The 20391-nt window shown below is 35.2% G+C and overlaps 1 protein-coding gene across 5 annotated transcripts in view; it reads left to right on the top strand.

Moving 5' to 3' along the window:
* The window catches only part of KAT6A (lysine acetyltransferase 6A), a 114053-nt gene that overhangs the window by 57967 nt on the left and 35695 nt on the right, over nt 1-20391 (top strand). For 4 of the 5 annotated variants that reach the window (XM_053901020.1, XM_053901024.1, XM_053901021.1 and 1 more), the window contains exons 4-8: nt 3917-4032; nt 4629-4710; nt 6928-7063; nt 8429-8745; nt 14264-14382. In XM_053901020.1, the coding sequence (XP_053756995.1) occupies nt 3917-4032; nt 4629-4710; nt 6928-7063; nt 8429-8745; nt 14264-14382 (770 nt within the window). The remainder of the gene's footprint in view (nt 1-3916; nt 4033-4628; nt 4711-6927; nt 7064-8428; nt 8746-14263; nt 14383-20391) is intronic. The other variant, XM_053901023.1, reaches the window with a different exon arrangement.

Here is a 20391-nt window from a genome sequence, read left to right on the forward strand (position 1 = left end):
AATCAGGTCTTAGTTTCGGATTTTTGTTTTTTATAAAAATCTTTCCACAGACTTATTTTTTCTTGTTGATCTTTATATTTGACTGTCAAACATCTGTTCAAATCACAGCAATCAGTTTGAAATTATTGCTAGCTTCTTTAATAATCACTACTTATCTTTCTTGATTTATGCATCAGGCTTTATGAATAGAACGGGGATGATAACACGTTTGTTCTTCTTGATAGAAACTTACATGTGTCACATTGGGAAATGGAATGTTGACACTGCAATTTAGTGAGCTGTGTGAGATCCTGAGGTCTAAAAAAGATTTTGCAAAGACTCTTCTAGTTTGTCAATTCTAGAGATATTCTTGGTCTATATTTTCAGAACTTAAAAGTTTTTGTAGGAAGGCCTTAGTAAATCAACATTATCTCTGATCATTGGCTTAATTTTCAGTGTTTTATATCTATAACAACCATGATTTAGTCAAGAAACCAGAAATCACTGTAGATACTTCAAGAGGAAAGAAATTTAATGCGAGAACAAAATATTTGTGAAATTATTAGAAATGCTGAAGAGGAGAGCTCTAGGCTGGGCTTTAGGGACTGATCTTAGAATATCGCAGAAGTGATCCACCAGGGGAGTCACTATATCTGTCTCCATCTGGAAGAGGTGGAAGCAGGGGGCTACTGGGCTGTAGCTGGATATTGAAAGGCTGAATTTGGCCATCGCCACATTTACCTCTGGATGGCCACGAAGGTGAAAAGTGGCTGGGTACTGGCAGTACCAGAAGAAAAGTGGTCTTTGTTTCATTTCTCCCTTTCAAAAAGTCACTCAAACATCCAGTTGGTAGGAGTTAATTCATATCTAGAGCCAAGCTGCAAAAGAGTCTAGGAAGTACAGTTTTTAGCTTTTTGGTTTTTGTTGATAGAAGGCTTTAAAAGAAGGTGGGAAGGGATCTTGAGTGGTAGGTGACCATATTCCAGCATAATAATCACAAACCATAATGAACTTGGGATGGATTTTACAGTTAAATATAAACCATAAAATCATAAAATATTAGATAAAAATATAGTGACATGTCCTATAATGCATTGACTTCCAAACTATTTTAGTAGGAGCACCCTTAAGAAATTGTATGGGAGCCCAAATACATAAAACAGATAAAAATCTACTCAGGTGAGGTGGGAATAAAATGGGGGTGGAAGGAGAGTTGTGGTATACCCCTGTCTTCTAAGAAGCATTATATTTGGGGTGGTCTCTGAGTTCTTTGCAATTTGAAAACAGTAGAGGGAACTTTTAAAGAACTAGTAGAATAAATAACTATTGGTTATGTGTTGCTATAGAAGCAAACCACTCCAAAACATAGCAGCTAAAAGCAACAACAGTTTTTAATTCATGTTGTTCCTGTTAGGAATTTGGGAATGGCCTGCCTAAGTCATTTTTACTTGGAATCTTTCATGAGGTTGCAATCAAGATTTTAACTGGTACTCAGTTATCTGAAGGCTTCCATTCCATGATAACTCACTTGGCTGGCATGTTAATGCTGCCTGTTGACAGGGAGCCTCAGTTCTTTGCCATGTGGACCTCTTCATAGGGCTGTATGAATTGCCCACAGCACATTGAGGAGGGCACCTGTTGGGATGAGCACTAGGTGTTGTATGGAAACCAATTTGACAATAAACTTCATATTAAAAAAAAAAAATGAATTGCCCACAGCATCCCCTAAGCAGGTATCTGATAGAGGTAGCAAGGTGGAATCGGCAATATCTTTTGTTACCTAGCCTTAGCCTGTCATTGCAGCACACAAATCAGCCCTATTCTGTGTGGGAGGGAACTACACAGGTGTCAATTGGTATTCTTGCCAGAAGACAAGAACGTTTGGAGGGCAGCTTGGAGCCTGACTATTACAGTAGGCAAGGAAGAAAACTATGAACATAGTTAAGTATATGATATTTGATATTACCAAAGTGAGAACTAAAATACCCGAAATTTTAAAAAGTAAAAAATTTTTGGGGAAAATAATTGCATTATATATGATAAAGGGCCAAAAGCTATGAAGAGCGTGCTTACATTTCTAGCATAAAGTCAAAGGGCAGAGCCTATGAACGAAAGTTAATTGTTGAACATATTAAAAAAACATTTTACCCAAGTAATTATAGGCATGCACACCAGTGCAGCAGTGAAAGCCATTTTATAACTTTTATAATAATAAAATTTGAAAGATAAAAGAGCCCAAACCTAGAGTTGATGAAATTGTATTAAAACGTTGGTACTTTGCTGGTATGTTTCTTTCATTTCACTTACCAACCCCACTTACAGAAATTTATTTTAAGGAATTAATTTAAAAGAAGGATGGGGCACCTGGGTGCCTCAATTGGTTAAGCATCTGACTCTTGATTTCAGCTCAGGTTATGATCTCACGGTTCATGAAATGGAGCCCCACATCTGGCTCCATGCTGACAGCTCAGAGCCTGCTTGGGATATTCTCTCTCTCTCTCTCTCTCTCTCTCTCTCTCTCTGCCCCTCCCTTGCTCACATTTGCATATTCTCTCCCTCTCTCTCAAAGTCAATAAATAAAAGAAGGGAAGAATCTGTAGATATAAAATAATTCATTGTAGTATTCTATTACAGGTAGTAGTTTAATTAGTTAACAATAGGGAAGTAGTGTCAGGTAGGTTATAGGTTATAGTTTAAAGAATATAAAGTTTACTTGACTAAAAGGATGAAGAAAAGCAAAACAAAACTGTATGTACTCTATAATTAAAACCATGCAAGCACCTTTAGGAAGTCTACAAAGGAAAAGTAGAACAGGAAATGGCTAATCTAGGACGAGGAGATTATGAATGAGATTTTTACACTTCCTCTCCCATTTTCCTTTAATGTCAGTGATATTTTGATAATAAACTTCATATCATCTCATAAAAGAGAAATTTAGGAATAGAAGAGAGAGGAGAAAAAATAACCAGGCTTTTCTCTCACCAAAGAAAAATAAACATAACCAACTTTTAGAGGAAAAGGACAAATCTTCCCAGAGTGAAGGCAGATTTACTTTTCTATAATTTTGAGAATCAAACGATACTCTTTTGGAAGAGGAAAATTTTTTCTGTTGCTGTTAATTTTGATCACAATAGAAATATTGTTTAGGTATTAGTTTTTAGCTTGAGTGCCTTAAAATATGAGGAAGTAGCTCACTTTAAATGATGGGATTTAATAAAAATAGATTTTCAGTTATAAAAGTAATACGTTATTGCTAAAAAATTGAGAGCACAGAAGGGTATAAAGTGAAAGGTAAAATCCTTATTCAAAATGTTTATAGTTTTGAGGCACCTGGGTGGCTGAGTCAGTTGAGCATCCAACTTTGGCTCAGTCATGATCTCATGGTTCGTGGGCTTGAGCCCTGAGTTGGGCTCTGCGCTGACTGTAAGGAGCCTGTTTGGGATTATCTCTCTCTCCCTCTCTCTGCCTCTCCCCGACTCAAGGGTCGGTCTCTCTCTCTCTCTCTCTCTCAAAATAAATAAATAAAATTTATAAAAAATATTTTAAAAATCAAGATGTTTATAGTTTCATATCTTAGGACATTATAGTTGCAAACAGTTTTTGTGTCCTTCCAGAAATGACCTGAGCATATTATGTATTGGTATACGTATAAGCATGTGTATACCCATGATGCTTTAATGCAGGCTTATTACAAGTTAGGAGTTTGTCAGGTGTTTTATAATCATATTGGGGAGGTGGTGTACTAAATTATACTTAGCATCAGTACAACTGAATTGGAATGCCAAATCCTGATGAGACACATATGGCAAGCTTCCAAGGGCATCTCTTCTTTGATACATTATGATTTAAGGTAATTGCCTTTTTCTTCATCATTCCTTTAATACAATTACAAAATGATTCTTGATTGTTTCATTTGAGAATTTTCCCCTCCTGTTAGGTCATCCATCCTGTTTAAAGTTTTCCCCTGAATTAACGGTTAGAGTGAAGGCCTTACGGTGGCAGTGCATTGAGTGTAAAACGTGCAGCTCCTGTCGAGATCAAGGCAAGAATGCAGTGAGTATCCTTGCTTTCTGATGTGACTATTTCATGTAGAAGTAGAGTGTACACCTAATATTTTCCTCAAAGTTTTGTTGATTATTTTTCATTCCCTTGGACCAGCAGAATTTGAAACACTGGTCCCATTCAATTACACATCATTAGTTTAGAATACTTGGTATTTGAGACTTGGATTCTTTCTATTCTAGGTAGTTTCTAAAACACCTTAATTCTATGTTTGCAGAAAGACTAAGCTACTTTAAAGAAATACTTCTGAAATTTGTTTGAGTATTATGGAGGCGCATTCATTTAGGAATGGTCAGTGTATTAACTACAAATCATCCTTTTCTCTTTTCCATTAGAACAAACTAAAGTTAGCTTATATCTGAAAGTTATGAAACTGTAGTTCTTTATTAAAGATTAGATGAAGCAAAACTTTTTGCTAACTTGGAGTGTCCATTTACTCAGTTTAATGCAAATTAAGGAAACTTTTACTACTATAGTAGCTCGTCATCTTTGTGAGATCATTGAAGCTTTCTAGGTTTTATGAAGCCGTGATCCTGATGTGTTTTTGTTTCATAAGGTTAAGCAGAACTGTCCCTTCTCTTTTTTAGGATAATATGCTCTTTTGTGATTCCTGTGACCGAGGTTTTCACATGGAGTGTTGTGATCCGCCACTCACCCGGATGCCAAAAGGTGAGAAATACTTCCTGAAGTCAGACTGGCACTGTAATGGGCATGTCCGTGAAAGCACTTTTTGTCTACTTTGTTAAAATGAAAGAATAATTTCCATCTTTCTATTTGGGGTTGTATAAGTAGGAAGAGAGCTGGCACCTTAAAGGTGGGGACAGTCTGTTTAGGCATCTTGACATTCCTATGTGTATGGATTCATTATTATCTTCCTCTATTTTCAATGTTTAAGTATCCATGGAGAGTGAAGTGGTTCATTTATGAGTATTTGCCAGTCCTATAGCTAGAGGACAAAATACATGCCTTATGTAATTTTGAAATATCTCTTTCTATAAAGGAAGAAATGAAATTGTATTAGATCATGTTGATTATATAAGTATTGGTTATTTCACTGTTCATCACTTTTGAAAGGCCTAGAGCCTTTTTTTTTAATAAAATAATTTGTAAACAGATAATTTTTGTGTGTTAAATCATAAGAATATAGCTTAGTGTATTCTATTCTTTTGACTCCTATTCCTTGACAAGTATTTGGTTGGGATGTAACTGCCTGTTGGTTGAACTTCCATCCTATTATATGCTTATAGTTTCTTAAAAAAAAAAAAAAAAACAAAAACAGTTAGTGTCTCCTGCTTTGCCTTATCATAAATTCCATTTTTAACTCTGTTTTTGTGACTTAACAGGTTTCTTAAGTAAAATGCTTATAGAGTATTTTATAATTTCTGCTCAGAAAAAATTTTCCTGTGGATGGAAAGGGACTCAACCTTAGGTATAGTTAAGTTATTCCACTTAGAATCTTAACTTGAGTCTCTTCTTATGTCACTCTTATGTCACCCCCTTTGCTACCTTTTCCATTTACTTGGAAGTTTGGGTAACAGGTCTTCTGAGAATCCTTCAAGATAAGAAAGATTTTCTTAGGACTTCATTTGTTTGTATTTAATGCCTACAAAAGAAGTTTTATAGCAGCTTAAAGCAGGAATCATTTTATTTTGAAATAATTGCAGACTGACAGACAAGTGGCAAAAATAGTACAGAGACTTCCTACTGTACCCATTACACAGCTTCTTCTAATGTCAACATCTTATAAAACTGTAGTACAATTACTGAAACCAGGAAACTAACATTGATATGATACGATTAGTAAATCTATACACCTTATTTGAATTTGTGGTCCAAAATCCAGTGCTGGATTTCATACTGCATTTAATCATCATGGGTCTCTTCCAGTCTGTTAATTCCCTAGACTGTCTTTCCTGACCTTGACACTTTTGAAGAATACTCATTAGCGATTTTGTAGAAAGTGCTTCAATTTGGGTCTGTCTCTTTCTTTATAATGATTAAATTAAGATTATGAAGTTTGACAAGAACACCACAGAATTGATACTGTGCCCTTCTTAGTGCATTGTAGTGTAGGTGTATAATACTAATATGTTTTATTACTGGTAATGTTAACTTTGATCACTTGATTACAGAAGAAACCTGACCTTAAAGTTATTCTTTTTCCTCTTTGCACTGACTTTAGCATCCATCAGTGATTCTTGTTTGTACCAGTTTTACTTTGGTGTTTGCATATTGATTATTTTTCAGCTTCCATCATCCCTTCTGTATTTACTAATTGGAATTCTGCTGTAAAGAAGAGCTATCGCTTTTCCCATTTATTTATTCAATTACTTATATTCTTATGGACTGATGGGTATTTATTTTACTCAGTGGGTTATAATCCATTGACATGATTATTTCTTTTTTTTTTTTGTTCAGAATGACCCAGATTTGGCTATTGGGAGCTCCTTCAAGTTGGCTTGTAGGTCCTTTTGACATGCCTTCCTCATCTTTTGAATACTTTTCCATTTTCTGGCACCATGAGATGCTTCAGGTTATCCAGTATTTTCCCTGCTTCAGTCCTGGAATCATCTATTACTTAAGGAAACCTGGCTTCTTTTCTTGTAGAATCTGGGTGCCAGGTATAGACCATGGTTTTTTTTTTTACCTGAGGATCAGCGGACTTCAACCATATGTGGGCTTCAGAATACTTGTGCGTCTTTTCCAATCATTTGTAGAATTTTGTGTGTGTACGTTTTCATGTTTATTTTTTTAGGGGGCTTTCATCAGTGTTTTAAAAGAGTTCTTGACCTAAAAGTGGTTAAGAACTACTGGCTTAGAGTATCTGAATTCTTTCAGTGTATCTGTGTCTATTGTGCTTTTATGTGGAATTTGATTTTTTTATAGGTATGTGGATATGTCAAATATGTCGACCTAGGAAAAAAGGACGAAAACTTCTACAGAAGAAGGCGGCGCAGATAAAACGGCGCTATGCTAACCCAATAGGACGTCCAAAAAACAGGTTAAAGAAACAAAACACGGTGTAAGTTGTACTTGTGGCAAGGTGAGGGGAGAAAAGAATAGGGTTTGTCTATAGTGTAGGAGTCACTTGTTTGCTTTATGAAAAAAATTTTCAGTTGTTACAACTGGCACTTTCATGTAATAAAAAGGGCTAATACTTACTGAGCTCTTAATAAAGAGCTCTTTATTCAGTAGAATAAAGTTAGAACAAAGTTATTAAAGTTCTGAGTGTCTTACAGTGTGTTAATCATTTAATTTTCCCAACAACCAAATGAAGTAGATACTATTGTTACTCTTATTTTTCAAATAAGAAGGAAATAAGGAAACTACATTTTATAATAAATGTTGAACTGGGATTAAAACCCAAGTAGCCTGGCACCAAAGTCTGACTCAGCCACTGTCTTATATTGTTCCTCTTATGTAAACAAAGAAAAAATTATGTTGCTATAGCATTTCATAGATTTCTCATGTAGTCTCAGTAGTTTATATTAGATGTACAAATCACTGCGTAGCTTTTTCTGTTGAGGTCATAGCTGAGTCGCATTTCTGTGTCCTGATGTAAAATAAAATAATGTGTTTTTCATCTATTAGCAGAAATCAGGTATATAATTATCCCTTGTGGACTAGGAAACTGGGCTATGTCTGGAGGAGGTGGGGCAAGATTCAGTAGTAGTTTTTTTTTTTGTTTTTTTTTTTTATGGAGTATTTCTATAAGTAATTCCCCTTTGATAATATGCAAAATATCTTTAAGCCTATAAACCTCTATTAAAAATTTTACCCACCTTTTCTACACTTAAGAGTGTCTTAAAGATGACAGTCTTAATAACTGAAAGGAATGGGCATTAGCAGCTTGAAATATATAGCACCAGTATTGTAGTTCATATTTTAAATCTTAAATCTAAGCTTTAAAATATTCCTATGAGATAATCTTTTGATTTCTGACTTTCAGAGGGTAATACATCCTTGTGTTTAAAGGTAAAGTGTAACTCTGAGTTGGTGCAGAGATCATGAGACTTTATACTTGGAAGGGTCTTAGTTGTCATCTGGTCCAACTCTCATTTTACAGATGAAGACACTGGTGTTTAGACAATGATTTCTCCAAGAGGTATAGCTAGAAAGTGGCAGAATTATGAGTCAAACATGGCTTCTGACTCCCAACCTAGGATTCATTTTGCTATGAAATATTAGGCTTCCTGGAAGTAGATATTTCTAATAACAATATTATTTCTCATTCCCTATAGTATTTATGATTTATGGAATATTCGTAACTGTGGTTTTTTTTTAATAAAGCCACAGGTTATTTACCAATTACAAGTTATATATTAAATAGAAACCTTTTAAAAATTTCTTTTTTAATAGTTACCCTTTTCCCTGTTTGATTCTTTAGATCAAAAGGTCCCTTCAGCAAAGTTCGAACTGGTCCTGGAAGGGGTCGTAAACGTAAAATCACTCTCTCCAGCCAATCAGCATCGTCATCAGAAGAAGGATATTTAGAGCGAATAGATGGCTTGGACTTCTGCAGAGATAGCAGTCACCCCTTGAAGTTCAACAAGAAAACCAAAGGGCTCATTGATGGCCTTACCAAATTCTTCACCCCTTCCCCTGATGGGCGGAAACCTCGAGGGGAAGTGGTAGATTACTCTGAGCAATATAGAATCAGGAAAAAGGGCAACAGAAAATCAAGCACTTCAGATTGGCCCACAGGTAAAAGTTCACTTAGAAGCAAAATGTATTCCACAAGTGCATTATTTGAAATAACACTAGTTATCTGGAATAGGTTTATTTGATTATTAAACACTGGTTATGGAATAGAAAAAGATATTAAAGATACTTATTTAGATGAAAGTAAGGTGGTAATAACTATGGCAGAAATTGAGAGGCTGAAGATGAAGTTGCAAGAATGGACAAATAAGAGCTCGTAGGAAAAAGATGGTGCTTTTTTGGTAGAACCACAAAGAATCTTCCTATAGAAATTTAAGGCATAACCTTAAGTCAAGAATATCTTTACATTTCATAAATTACAAAATAAATCATGTGATGAGCATCATGATGCTTGCTTTATTTCCAGAAAGAAATTATAAAGAATGTGGGTAGATAAAATACTGTTGATCAAGTAAGTATAGAGAAAAGACCAAAATTTTTCTACTTCAAATCTTGGCAAATAGATTTGTAATTTTTCATGAATTATACTTTAAAAGAGAGAAAGAGAGAGAACTACAGCTTCAGATAATTTACTTATGTATCAGGCTGTTTCCTACTTTTCATTTATTTACTTAAAATTCAATTTATTGAAACTGAAAAACAAAAAAATTCATCATTTCTCCTACCCTCTACCTTACCCCCTTCTTCTGGCAACCACCAATTTGTTCTGTTCTCTGTATCTAGGAGTTTGGTTCTATCTATCTATCTATCTATCTATCTATCTATCTATCTATAGATTCCACATACAAACAGCATACATGGTGTTTGTTTTTCTCTGTCTGACTTCACTTAACATAATGAGGTCTGTCTATGTTGTCAGAAACGGCATGATTTGGTTTTTTTGGGGGGTTAGTTTTGCAACATACCCACTTTATTTCATTTCAGCACAGCTGGTGGTTGGGTTAGGAATTGCTAGGTTTTTGTTTTTGTTTTGGCTGAATAAGATTATATACTTAGACACACACTGCAGTTTCTTTATTTATGGACACTTAGGTTGCTTATATATCTTGGCTATTGTAAGTAATGCTGCAGTGAACATGGGGGTGTACATATCTTTTTTTTTTTTTAATTTTTTTTAACGTTTATTTATTTTTGAGATAGAGAGAGACAAAGCATGAAAGGGGGAGGGTCAGAGAGAGGGAGACACAGAATCCGAAACAGGCTCCAGGCTCTGAGCTGTCAGCACAGAGCCCGACGTGGGGCTCGAACTCACGGACCGCGAGATCATGACCTGAGCTGAAGTTGGCCGCCCAACCGACTGAGCCACCCAGGCGCCCCTGTACATATCTTTTTAAATTGTTTTTGTTTTCTTTGGATATATACCCAGAAGTGGAATTGCTGGATTTTATGGTAGTTCTATTTTTAAGTTTTGAGGAACCTCCATAATATTTTCCATAGTGGCTGCACCAATTTACATTCCTACCAGCAGTGCAGAAGTTCCCTTTTCTCCACATTTTCACCAACACTTGTAATTTCTACTCTTTTTGATGATAGCCATTCTGACAGGTGTGAGGTGATACCTTCTTGCGTTTTAGATTTGCATTTCACTGTTGATTATTGATGTAGAGCATCTTTTCGTGTACCTGTGGCCCATCTTTATGTCTGTGGTGGTAAAAATGTTCAGATCTCCTCATTTTTAACTAGATTGTTTTTTGCTATTGAGTTGGATGAGTTCTTTATTATTTTGGATATTGACTCTTTTTTGGATATGTGATTTGCAGATACCTTCTTACTCAGTGTGTTGCCTTTTTATTTTGTTGTGCAAAAGCTTTTCAGTTTGATATAGTCCCACTTACTGTTTTTTGCTTTTGTTTTTGCTTTTTGGTATCAGATTAAAAAAAAATTGTTAAGAACTGTTGAGGACTTTACCACCTATGTTTTCTTTTAGGAGTTTTACAGTTTCAGGTCTTAAATTCAAGTCTTTAACCCATTTTGAGTTACTTTTTGTGTGCGGTATAGTAGAGTTGTATAGCTTCCTTCTTTCACATGTGGCTGTCCAGTTGTCCCAACATTATTGAAGAGGCTGTCTTTTCCCCCATTGTATATTCTCACCTTGTTTGTTGTAAATTAATTGACCATGTATGCATGGGTTTATTTATGGGTCCTCTATTCTGTTGCATTGATCTCTGTTTTTCTGCCAATACTGTACTATTTTAATTACTATAGCTTTGTAATGTAGTTTGAAATCAGGGAGCTTTTTTTCTCAAGATTGCTTTGGCTATTAGGGGTCTTTTGTTGTTCCATACAAATTTTAGGATTGTTTTTTCTGTTTTTGTGAAAAACCTCATTGGCGTTCTGATAGGAATTGCATTGAATCTATAGATGGCTTTGCGTAATGTGGACATGTTAACAATATTCTTCCAGTCTTAGTATGGAATATCTTTCCATTTATTTGTTTTTTTCATTAATTGCCTTCATTAATGTCTTATGTATATCTGTAACAGTGTTTTGTCTTCAACATACAGGTCTTTCACCTGCTTGGTTAAATTTACTTCTAGGTGTTTTATTCTTTTTGATGCAGTTGTAAATGGAATTGTTTTCATAATTTCTTTTTCTGGTAGTTCATTATTAATGTATAGAAATACAGCAGGTTTTATATTCTTCAACTTTACTGAATTCATTTATTCTACATTTTTTTTTATGGAGTCTTTAGGGTTTTCTCTATATGTCACCTGCAAATAACAAGTTTCACTTCTTTTCCAAATTGGATACCTTTTATTTTTTTTTCTTGCCTGATTGCTCTGCTAGGACTTTCAATCTGATGTTGAATAAAAGTGGTGAGAATAGGCATCCTTGTCTTACTCCTGATCTTAGAGGAAAAGCTCTTAGCTTTTCACCATTGAGGTTGATGTTAATTGTGGGCTCATCATATATGGCCTTTATTATGTTGAGGTACATTCCCTCTATACCTGCTTTTTTTGAGCATTTTTATCATAAATGAAGGTTGAATTTTGTCAAATGCTTTTTCTGCATCTGTTAAAATGATCACCTGACTTATATCCTTCATTTTGTTAATGTGGTGTACCGTATTGACTTATTTGGGGATATTGAACCATCCTTGAATCTCTAGAATAAATCCTACTTGGTCATGGTGTGTGACCCTTTTATTGTATTGTTGAAATTGGTTTGCTAGTATTTTGTTGAGGATTTTTACATCTGTGTTCATCAGAGATATTGGCCTGTAATTTTCTTTTCTTGTGGTCTCTTTGTCTGGTTAAGTTACACTGGTCTCATAAAATAGAGTTCCCCATTTTGTTTTTTGGAAGAGTTTGAGAAGGATTGGTATTAAGTATTTTTTGAATGGCAAAATTCACCAGTGAAGCTTTTATTTGTTGGAAGATTTTTGATTATTCATTCAAGTCTCCTTACTAGTAATCGGCCTGTTCAGATTTTCTATTTCATCATGATTCAGCCTTGGTAGGTCATATGTTTCTAGGAGTTAATCCATTTCTTCCAAATAGGCCCAGCATTTTGGTGTATAATTGTTCATAGTAGTCTCTTGTGATTTTTTTGTATTTCTATGGTATCAGTTGTAACATCCCCTCTTTTATTCATTTCATACTTAAATATGAGGCTAAGGTTCCTAGTTTTCAAGGTAGAAAAGATCTGTAGAGAAGACTTAGTAGTGTAGCAGGTAATTCAAATCAGAGGAGAAAAATTTTGATTATCTATCTTGATAATTAAAGCTTAAACTGGTCTCGTTGCTATTTAGTGCCTTGAGTTTAGAGAATGTGACCCTCTGAAGTAAGTAGAAAAGTCTCTCAGGAAAGTAGAAGAATGAGAATGGATTCTTGGTTCACAACGGCCAAAGGTGTAGTGAGTGTCTAATATACTGCAAGAGAATTTCTTAGCTTTGATTTCTTTCCTCTGAATTTCCCATTGGTAGTTGTATTCACTGCTTCTTCATTCCTGCTTATATAAATGGTTGATTGGTCCAGCACAAGAGAGGAAATCCTCATCATTATGAGTTCCCTCTTTTTATGCTTGTATTGATTGGCTTTTCACCAGAGTGGCAATCAACTAATTACTCTTTGAGCATTCAGGTACTTTTCATGTCTTTATCAGCCATGTACACTGTAGCTCCAGTCTGAGTATGTTTATCTAAGAAAATATACAAGTCCTTTAGGGCTTAGGAAGAAAGAATCTAAAGCAGATTCTAATGAAAGCCATTTTTGAATAAACTGTTTGGAGATGGATTATTATAAGAATCTCCTGGAAAGTTTTAGAAATAGAAATAATTAGAGCAAATGTGTAAAGTATATGGAGAATCAATATTGACTTTTCTGCATTGGTGTGAGTTTTTGCTATAATTGGCTCTGTAAGTTTCTTATGAATTGTAGAGTTTAAGGAACAATCTGCACCATATATATGATAGAATGCTACTGAATGCCGTACTAGATTGGTGCCTGCATCCATCTGTGTCGTGCACTAGGGGGCATTAAAATCACAAAGGATCTTCAGATACATATTTTTCAATTTGGGAATATTTTCAGCAGTGAGTTCTTGTCCTTATTCTTCTTATACTAAGTGCACAGGTGTCTGTTGACAGCCTATATGTCTATTTAATTTGAAAAGAACTGTCTTTTCAGCCATACTCCTACAAAGAGGAAATTCGTCCGTCAACAGTGCCATATTCAAATGCAGAGGATAACGATCTACATAATCCCTCCAGTACTCCTTTCATGAATTTCCTTGCCCATCTGAGGAAGATGCGTCATTTATGGATGTTTATTATAATTTCTCATACTTACCCTGAGGATTATCATCTGTGATCCTCAGATTTGTGGAGTTCTGCTTTATTTAAAACGGCACCCAGAATGTGTGGGGAGTTACGGTAGTTATTTCAAAGGTTATCTTCTTGCTGAGATAAGAATGTACTGGCCTTCTATTGATTGTGGAATCATTGAGAATTATAAAAGGAACAAATTTTCCCTGTTTTGGTCCCATATGATGAAAATCATGTCCTGGTAAAACATAAACTTCTACCATACTACTGAAGTATGAATAAGCAATATTTGAATGTTGATATGTTAAATTCATAGTAAAACTTTTATATTCAGATTATTTCAAAGTAGGTTTCCTATTCCTTAGACCTTTACTCTATTCTGATTTTGTATTATTATTAAGTTTTTATTTAAATTCTAGTTAGTTAACGTACACAGTATAAAATTGTGTAATACTAGTTTCAGATGTACAATATAGTATTTCAGCACTTCACCACTTGGTGCTCATCAAACTTTTATATATATTATACTAAAATCTAATGTCTTGATGAGGTTGAAATTTAGTTATGTGATAATTTTAAGAAGTTTTAGAACAGTTCAGATTTTCCATCATAAAGCAGATAGAATATGTACATATTATTTACTGATACATCTTTCTAGGTGTCCATTTACTCGTATCCTCTTCTTTTATAATATTAAGGTCTTCAAACTGAAATCAACACTTTTGAAATGTTTCCTAATTATGTATTAAACTAAGGATAAAGTTAATAACATGTGAGCCCTTTCTTTATGTGCAGACAATCAGGATGGCTGGGATGGCAAACAAGAAAGTGAGGAACGGCTTTTTGGGAGCCAGGAAATCATGACTGAGAAAGATATGGAATTATTTCGTGATATCCAAGAACAAGCACTGCAGGTAAAGTTGGATATGCAGAGTGGACAATTAAATACTTTGGTCGTGAATGAGAAACAGGATTAATTGTATTGGGATAGAGCAGTAAGTAACAGCAATTTATTCATCCATCTGATCTGCAGACAGATGTGGTTTGTGCATATATGTAGTTCTGCTTGTTAAGGTATTCCTTTTAAACATTGTGACTTCTTTGGTTTTGCAGATAAACAGGTTGCTTCTGACTACCAGTATTAAATGAGTTTGGTGTATTTATTTTCTGTCTTATGTATGAAGAAGAGTTTGGGATTTGACCAACAAACAAAAACCAAGCTCCTTTCAAGTGATAAAACACCCATTTTCATTACTTCAGTAAATATTTATTAACTGCTTTTGCCTTGATCCTTTGGGACATGAAGCAAAATATAAATGTATAGACAAAGAACCTGATTAGGCTTCAGATGCTGAAGAAGCCAATGTGAATGACAAGATTCCTTCTCTCAAGTATAGTCCTGGAGAGACTAAATGAATAATTTCATTCATGTAAAAAGTTTAATTATAGGGTACATGGTGTTTTGGAAGAATAGGGAGCAAGCATTTGTCTAAGCCTGGGGAGGTCAGAGGATTCGTTGATGGGAAATACTATTTGAGCTGGTCTTACAAAGAATATATAGGAATTGATCCAGATGACAAGGAATGGGGTCCTATATAATCAAAAGGACCAAAAATGCAAAGACTTGAAAATGGGGGAAAACAAAGCATGTTTTCACTAACTTGTGGGAATAAATTTCCACATAGGATAAAGAACACTGGGTGTAGATAATGACAAGGGATGAGATTGGAAAAGCACAGGGCTAGATCATAAAGGCTCTTCTATGTTAAGTTCATTTATCTTGTGTTTTTTCTTTCTTTGCCACCAACTCACTATGTTAGCCAAGTTGAGTTCTATCTCTTGTCTTGAAAGTAAGAGTTTATAGTTTTATAAGCATGACACTGGGGATTCCTGTTGTGCAGGTGAAATTCTTGGGATTAAGAAACCTATTTGTGCATAGATTGTTTATGTAGATCATTCTGTGAGTATTTTTTAAAAATAACAATATGAATAGTCAGCAAACATTTACTGAGCATTCTACCATCTTGTGATTTCACAGAGTGTTAACTTTGAGTCAGATCTTCATTCAATTTGTAGTTTGTCATTTACTAACTTCTACTTTGGGAAGGTTGTTTAACCTCTGAAAGCACATTTCTTTTCCTACCAATAAGTAAAACAAAGTGCTATAGGTACTATAGTAGAAATTCACATGGAGTTCAGTGGGAATTCAAAGAAGGAATTAGTAGTTCCTTTGAAGAACTTTTTTTACTGATTAAGTTGCAGACATAATGCTAATGTCCTTTTACTCTTACTTATTTGTGTGTATTTCCTAAAAACAAGGACGTGCTTGTACATGACCACAGTACGATCATCAAATCAGGAATTTAACACAGATAAAGTATATTATCCAACCTGGAGGTTTTATTCAAATTTTAGCAGTTATACCACTAATGTTCTTTTATAGCAAAAGGGGGAAAAGAAAACAACTTGCCCTGGTTCGTTTTATCTAGTCTAGGATCATGTGTTTCACTTAGTTGTCATGTCTCCTTAGTCTCCTTTAACTTGGAACAGCTCTTCAGTCTTTATCTTTCATGATCTGGACAGTTTTGAAGTGCGCAAATCATGTATTTTGTAGACTGTCCATTAGTTTGTGCTTGTTTTATGATTCATCATGATTAGATTCAGGTGATCTACTTTTGGCAGAAATACTATAGAGACGATGTGTCCTCCTCTCTGCATGATATCAGGAGGTATGTAGTATTAATTTGTCCTATTACGAATGATGTTAACTCTGATCACTTGGTTAAGGTAGTATTATGCCATGTTGCTTCCCTGTAAAATTATTTTCCTTCTATAAATATCTTGCAGCAATACACTTTGAAACCACGTAAATGTACCCTATTTCTTATCAAACTTTTATCCACTAGATTTAGCATACAGTGGTGATTTTTGCCTGAAATTGTTGCTTTGTTGGTTATTAAACAGATGATATTCTAATTTCATCATTCCTTTTATGTCTATTAATTGTCATTCTAGTGTAAGGAAGGTCCTTTTTTCTTTCCATTTATTCATTTCATTTAGACTTGAAGATTCTTATGACTTATAATTTGTTGCTATCAATATTTGTTTTGATGCTTAAAATTGTTCCACATTTGGGTAGGGGAGCTTTTTCAAGCCTGCTCCTGTGTCCTTTTGACATGGCTCTGTCATTTTTTTTTTTTACTTTGTCCAGTTTGTTCAACTCTTTTTTTTTAATTGAGATAACTGATATATAACATTATACTAGTTTCAGATGTACAACATAATGATTTGATTTTTTTTTTTAATGTTTATTTTTGAGAGAGAGAGAGAATGTGTGTGCACAAGTGGGGCAGGGGCAGAGGGTGAGGAGGACAGAGGATCTGAAGCTGTCTCTGTGCTGACAGCAGAAAGCCCAATGCAGGGCTCGAACTCCCAAACCATGAGATCATGACCTGAGCTGAAGTTGGACACTTAACCAACTGAGCCACGCAGGTGCCCCAACATAATGATTCGTTGTTTATATATATAATCATTCTTACTTACCTTTGACCACGGCAATATGTTCCAGGGTCTTATTGTTCTGGCTGTCAATTTAGCCATTTCTCTAAGAATCCGTGGTTTCTTTTACTGGAGAATGTGAGTAAATGGCAGTTTTGCCCTTTCACTTGCTCAGGTCCAGTGAGATATTATTCTGGATTTTTTTCTCTCTCTTTTTCTATCTCATACTCCATATTTAATTCATCAGGAAATCCTGATAGTTTCCACCTTCAAAATATATACAGCTTATGACTACTTCTTACCACTTCCACATCTACTACCTTAGTCAAAGCCACCATTATCTCTTGATTGGGCTAGTGTAATATCTCTATACTAATTTCCTTGCTTCTACTTTTGTCCCTCACCCCAGTCTGTAGTCCATATTCTTTATACAGGGCTGAGAGTAAATATTTTCTTTTTTTTTTTTTTTTTTTTAATTTTTTTTTTAACGTTTATTTATTTTTGAGACAGGGAGAGACAGAGCATGAACGGGGGAGGGTCAGAGAGAGAGGGAGACACAGAATCTGAAACAGGCTCCAGGCTCTGAGCTGTCAGCACAGAGCCTGACGCGGGGCTCGAACTCACAGAGTGTGAGATCGTGACCTGAGCCGAAGTCGGCCGCTTAACCGACTGAGCCACCCAGGTGCCCCAATATTTTCAAACTTCAGTTGGATCATACCACTTCTTTGCACAGAAAATCTTTAATGTCTTTCAGTCTTGCTTAGAATTTTTAAAACCAAAGTCTTTATCCTTTTTTTTTTTTTTCCTTTTTCTTTAGACCCAGTATCATCTTGTGCCTGCCTGTTTCTTTAGCTACTCCCCTTGTTCTGGCCCTTGTTCACTCTACTCCAGCAACAGGCCTCCTGTTTCTTAGACACACCAAGCACTGTCCTGCCTGGGAGCCTTTTGTACTTACTGTTCCCTCTGCCTGGATTGCTGTTCCTCTAGTCTAGATGTCTAGTTGGCAGGGGTTGGAATAATAGGGTTGCAGAAAGAAAGATTGATAGAAAGAGTTAAAAGGGATGCTGAGGCCAAGTGGAGACAGTATAAATTTGTATCAACAGTAATCTAACTAACTGTGTGTTTCTTGCACATTTTATTAAACTTGTGATTGTCCATGTGTATATTGGCACCATGGAAATAAACAGCTAGATATTTAAATTCTAATTGGTCCTTATTTTCATTGGCAGTGCACTAAAATTCTTAGGATGGTGGTATTTGTCCGTGAGGTTCATTCATTTAGTATTCATGTGCCTGGCATGCTCTGAGAGCTGTAGGGTGAACAAAAAGACATAGACTGTGCTTTCACAAAGCTTTCAGTTGCATAAGTAAGACAATAGACAATCATATAAATAAATCTGTAGTTACAAACTGATAGCTAATAGGAAGAAAATAAAAATGCAGCAAGAGATTATAACAGGAGCTTCCTGATCTAGATTGCTGGATATTGGGATTCCTCTTTTAGGGAAGTAATAATTTACACAGAGACTGACACTTAAAAGATGAGTAGAAGGTCAGCAAGGCAAAGAGCTAGAAAGAAGAAATGTTCCGGACATAAGGGTACTGCTTGTGTAAATGTTCTGAGGTACCTAAGCACTTGGTAAGTTTGAGGAACTGTAAGAAGGCCAGTATAGCTTGAGTACGATGAATAAAAAAGCCATATAAAATGAAGCTGGAGAGAGAGATTGAAGAGGTAAGTTAGGATTTGGGTTTTTATTGTAATTGTGGTAGGAAACCATTGAATGATTTCTAGCAAGGAAATAGCAGGATCATATTTACATTAAAATTTGTTTTTTCCTGGGGTGCCTGGGTGGCTCAGTCAGTTGAGCATCAGACTCTTGATTTCGGCTCAGGTTATCATCTCACGGTTTGTCAGTTTGAGCCCTGCATCGGTCTCTGTGCTGGCAGTATGGAGCCTGCTTGGGATTCTCTCTCTCCCTCTTTCTCTGCCCTTACCCTGCTCATGTTCTTGTTCTCTCTCTCTCTCTCTCTCTCTCTCTCTCTCTCTCTCTCTGTCTCTCAAAATAAATAAATAAATTTTTTTAAAAAATTTTTTTCCTGGCCACTATATGAAGAATGGAGTGGAATTAGGCAAGAGAAGGCACAGAAATCAATTTAGAAATCAATTTATTGGCTTTTTCAATGGTTCAACTGAAAGAAGACAGTAGCTTAGACTAGAGAGATGGCAGTGGAAATGGGAGAGAAGTGGATGGATTTAGAATATATTCTGGAGATGGAATCAGTAGAGCTTGGTGATAGATTTGCTGTGTTGTTTGAGGGAGCAAGAGAACACTAGGGTTGACTCCCATGTTCTCTGACTTCATGGAATAGAGAAAGTGGGTTGAAACCAATTTTATTTTATATATTTTTTATTCTCATAGAGCTTACCATCTCATAGGAAATGTGCCCAAAAAGCAAATCCAGTATTTGCTTTTGAGTGATTTTATTGAGTAATTAGGTTTTGTGTGGTGCATTACCTAAGTCAGTCAAGAATTATTGAAATGTTTATAAAAAGGGGGCCCTATTAATTGGTTTTGATTGTTTTTTGTTTTGTTTTGTTTTAGTTTCAGGAGAAGTAAGAATATCATTTACCTGGTACTGTGTTTCATTAGCTATACAATGAATATGTTCATAAAAAGAAAAAAAAAGAGCCACCTCTGAAAATAAAAGCATGAAAAATTAGCAGTATAAGCTTTTGTTATGGAATTTTTTTTACAGTAATCCTATGGACTTGGAGTAAATGGTTTTTTTGAGTTCCACCACCAAAAAGAAGCATTTGTATTTGGCTCATCTCATTGGAGCATAGCAACCTTTCTGAAATACATACAATGATTTTTACGTAAAATGTCACCAAAGAACATGTTATATTTCCATGTTAATTTTAATGCTAATTTTGAAGAATTTGTGTGTGTGGTTGTAGAAAGTTAACAGAGCAATTTTGAAATCTATGTGGGCTATTAAAGTATTTTTTTTCTTTGCATAAAGAATTGAACATTTATTAGAAATGGAATAAACTAGGTTCACCAAATCTCCTAACCTCATAAGGATTGTTATTACCGTTTTACATATGAGGAAACCAAGACTTTTAGTTGAGTGACTTTCCTGAAGTTATGTAACTAGTAATGGCAGAAGTGGAATTTGAACCCAGGCCTGTATGGCTTCATATTTTATGCCCTTAATGATAATAATATCCATATTACCCTGTTAAAAAATGTTATGGAGGCATCAAAATCATAAGGCATGTGCATTTATGCAAGTAGGGCAAAGTACATAGGAAGACAAATAGCAGACAGTGACATAAGATTACCAGTTCATGTAAGTCATTGCTGTATTAAATGATACAGATTGTTCCATGTGGCAACAGTATATACTAAGATGAGTAAGAG

The sequence above is a fragment of the Panthera pardus genome, unplaced genomic scaffold, assembly GCF_024362965.1.
Source record: "Panthera pardus isolate Hobbes unplaced genomic scaffold, ASM2436296v1 HiC_scaffold_13, whole genome shotgun sequence".
Taxonomy (NCBI): domain Eukaryota; kingdom Metazoa; phylum Chordata; class Mammalia; order Carnivora; family Felidae; genus Panthera; species Panthera pardus.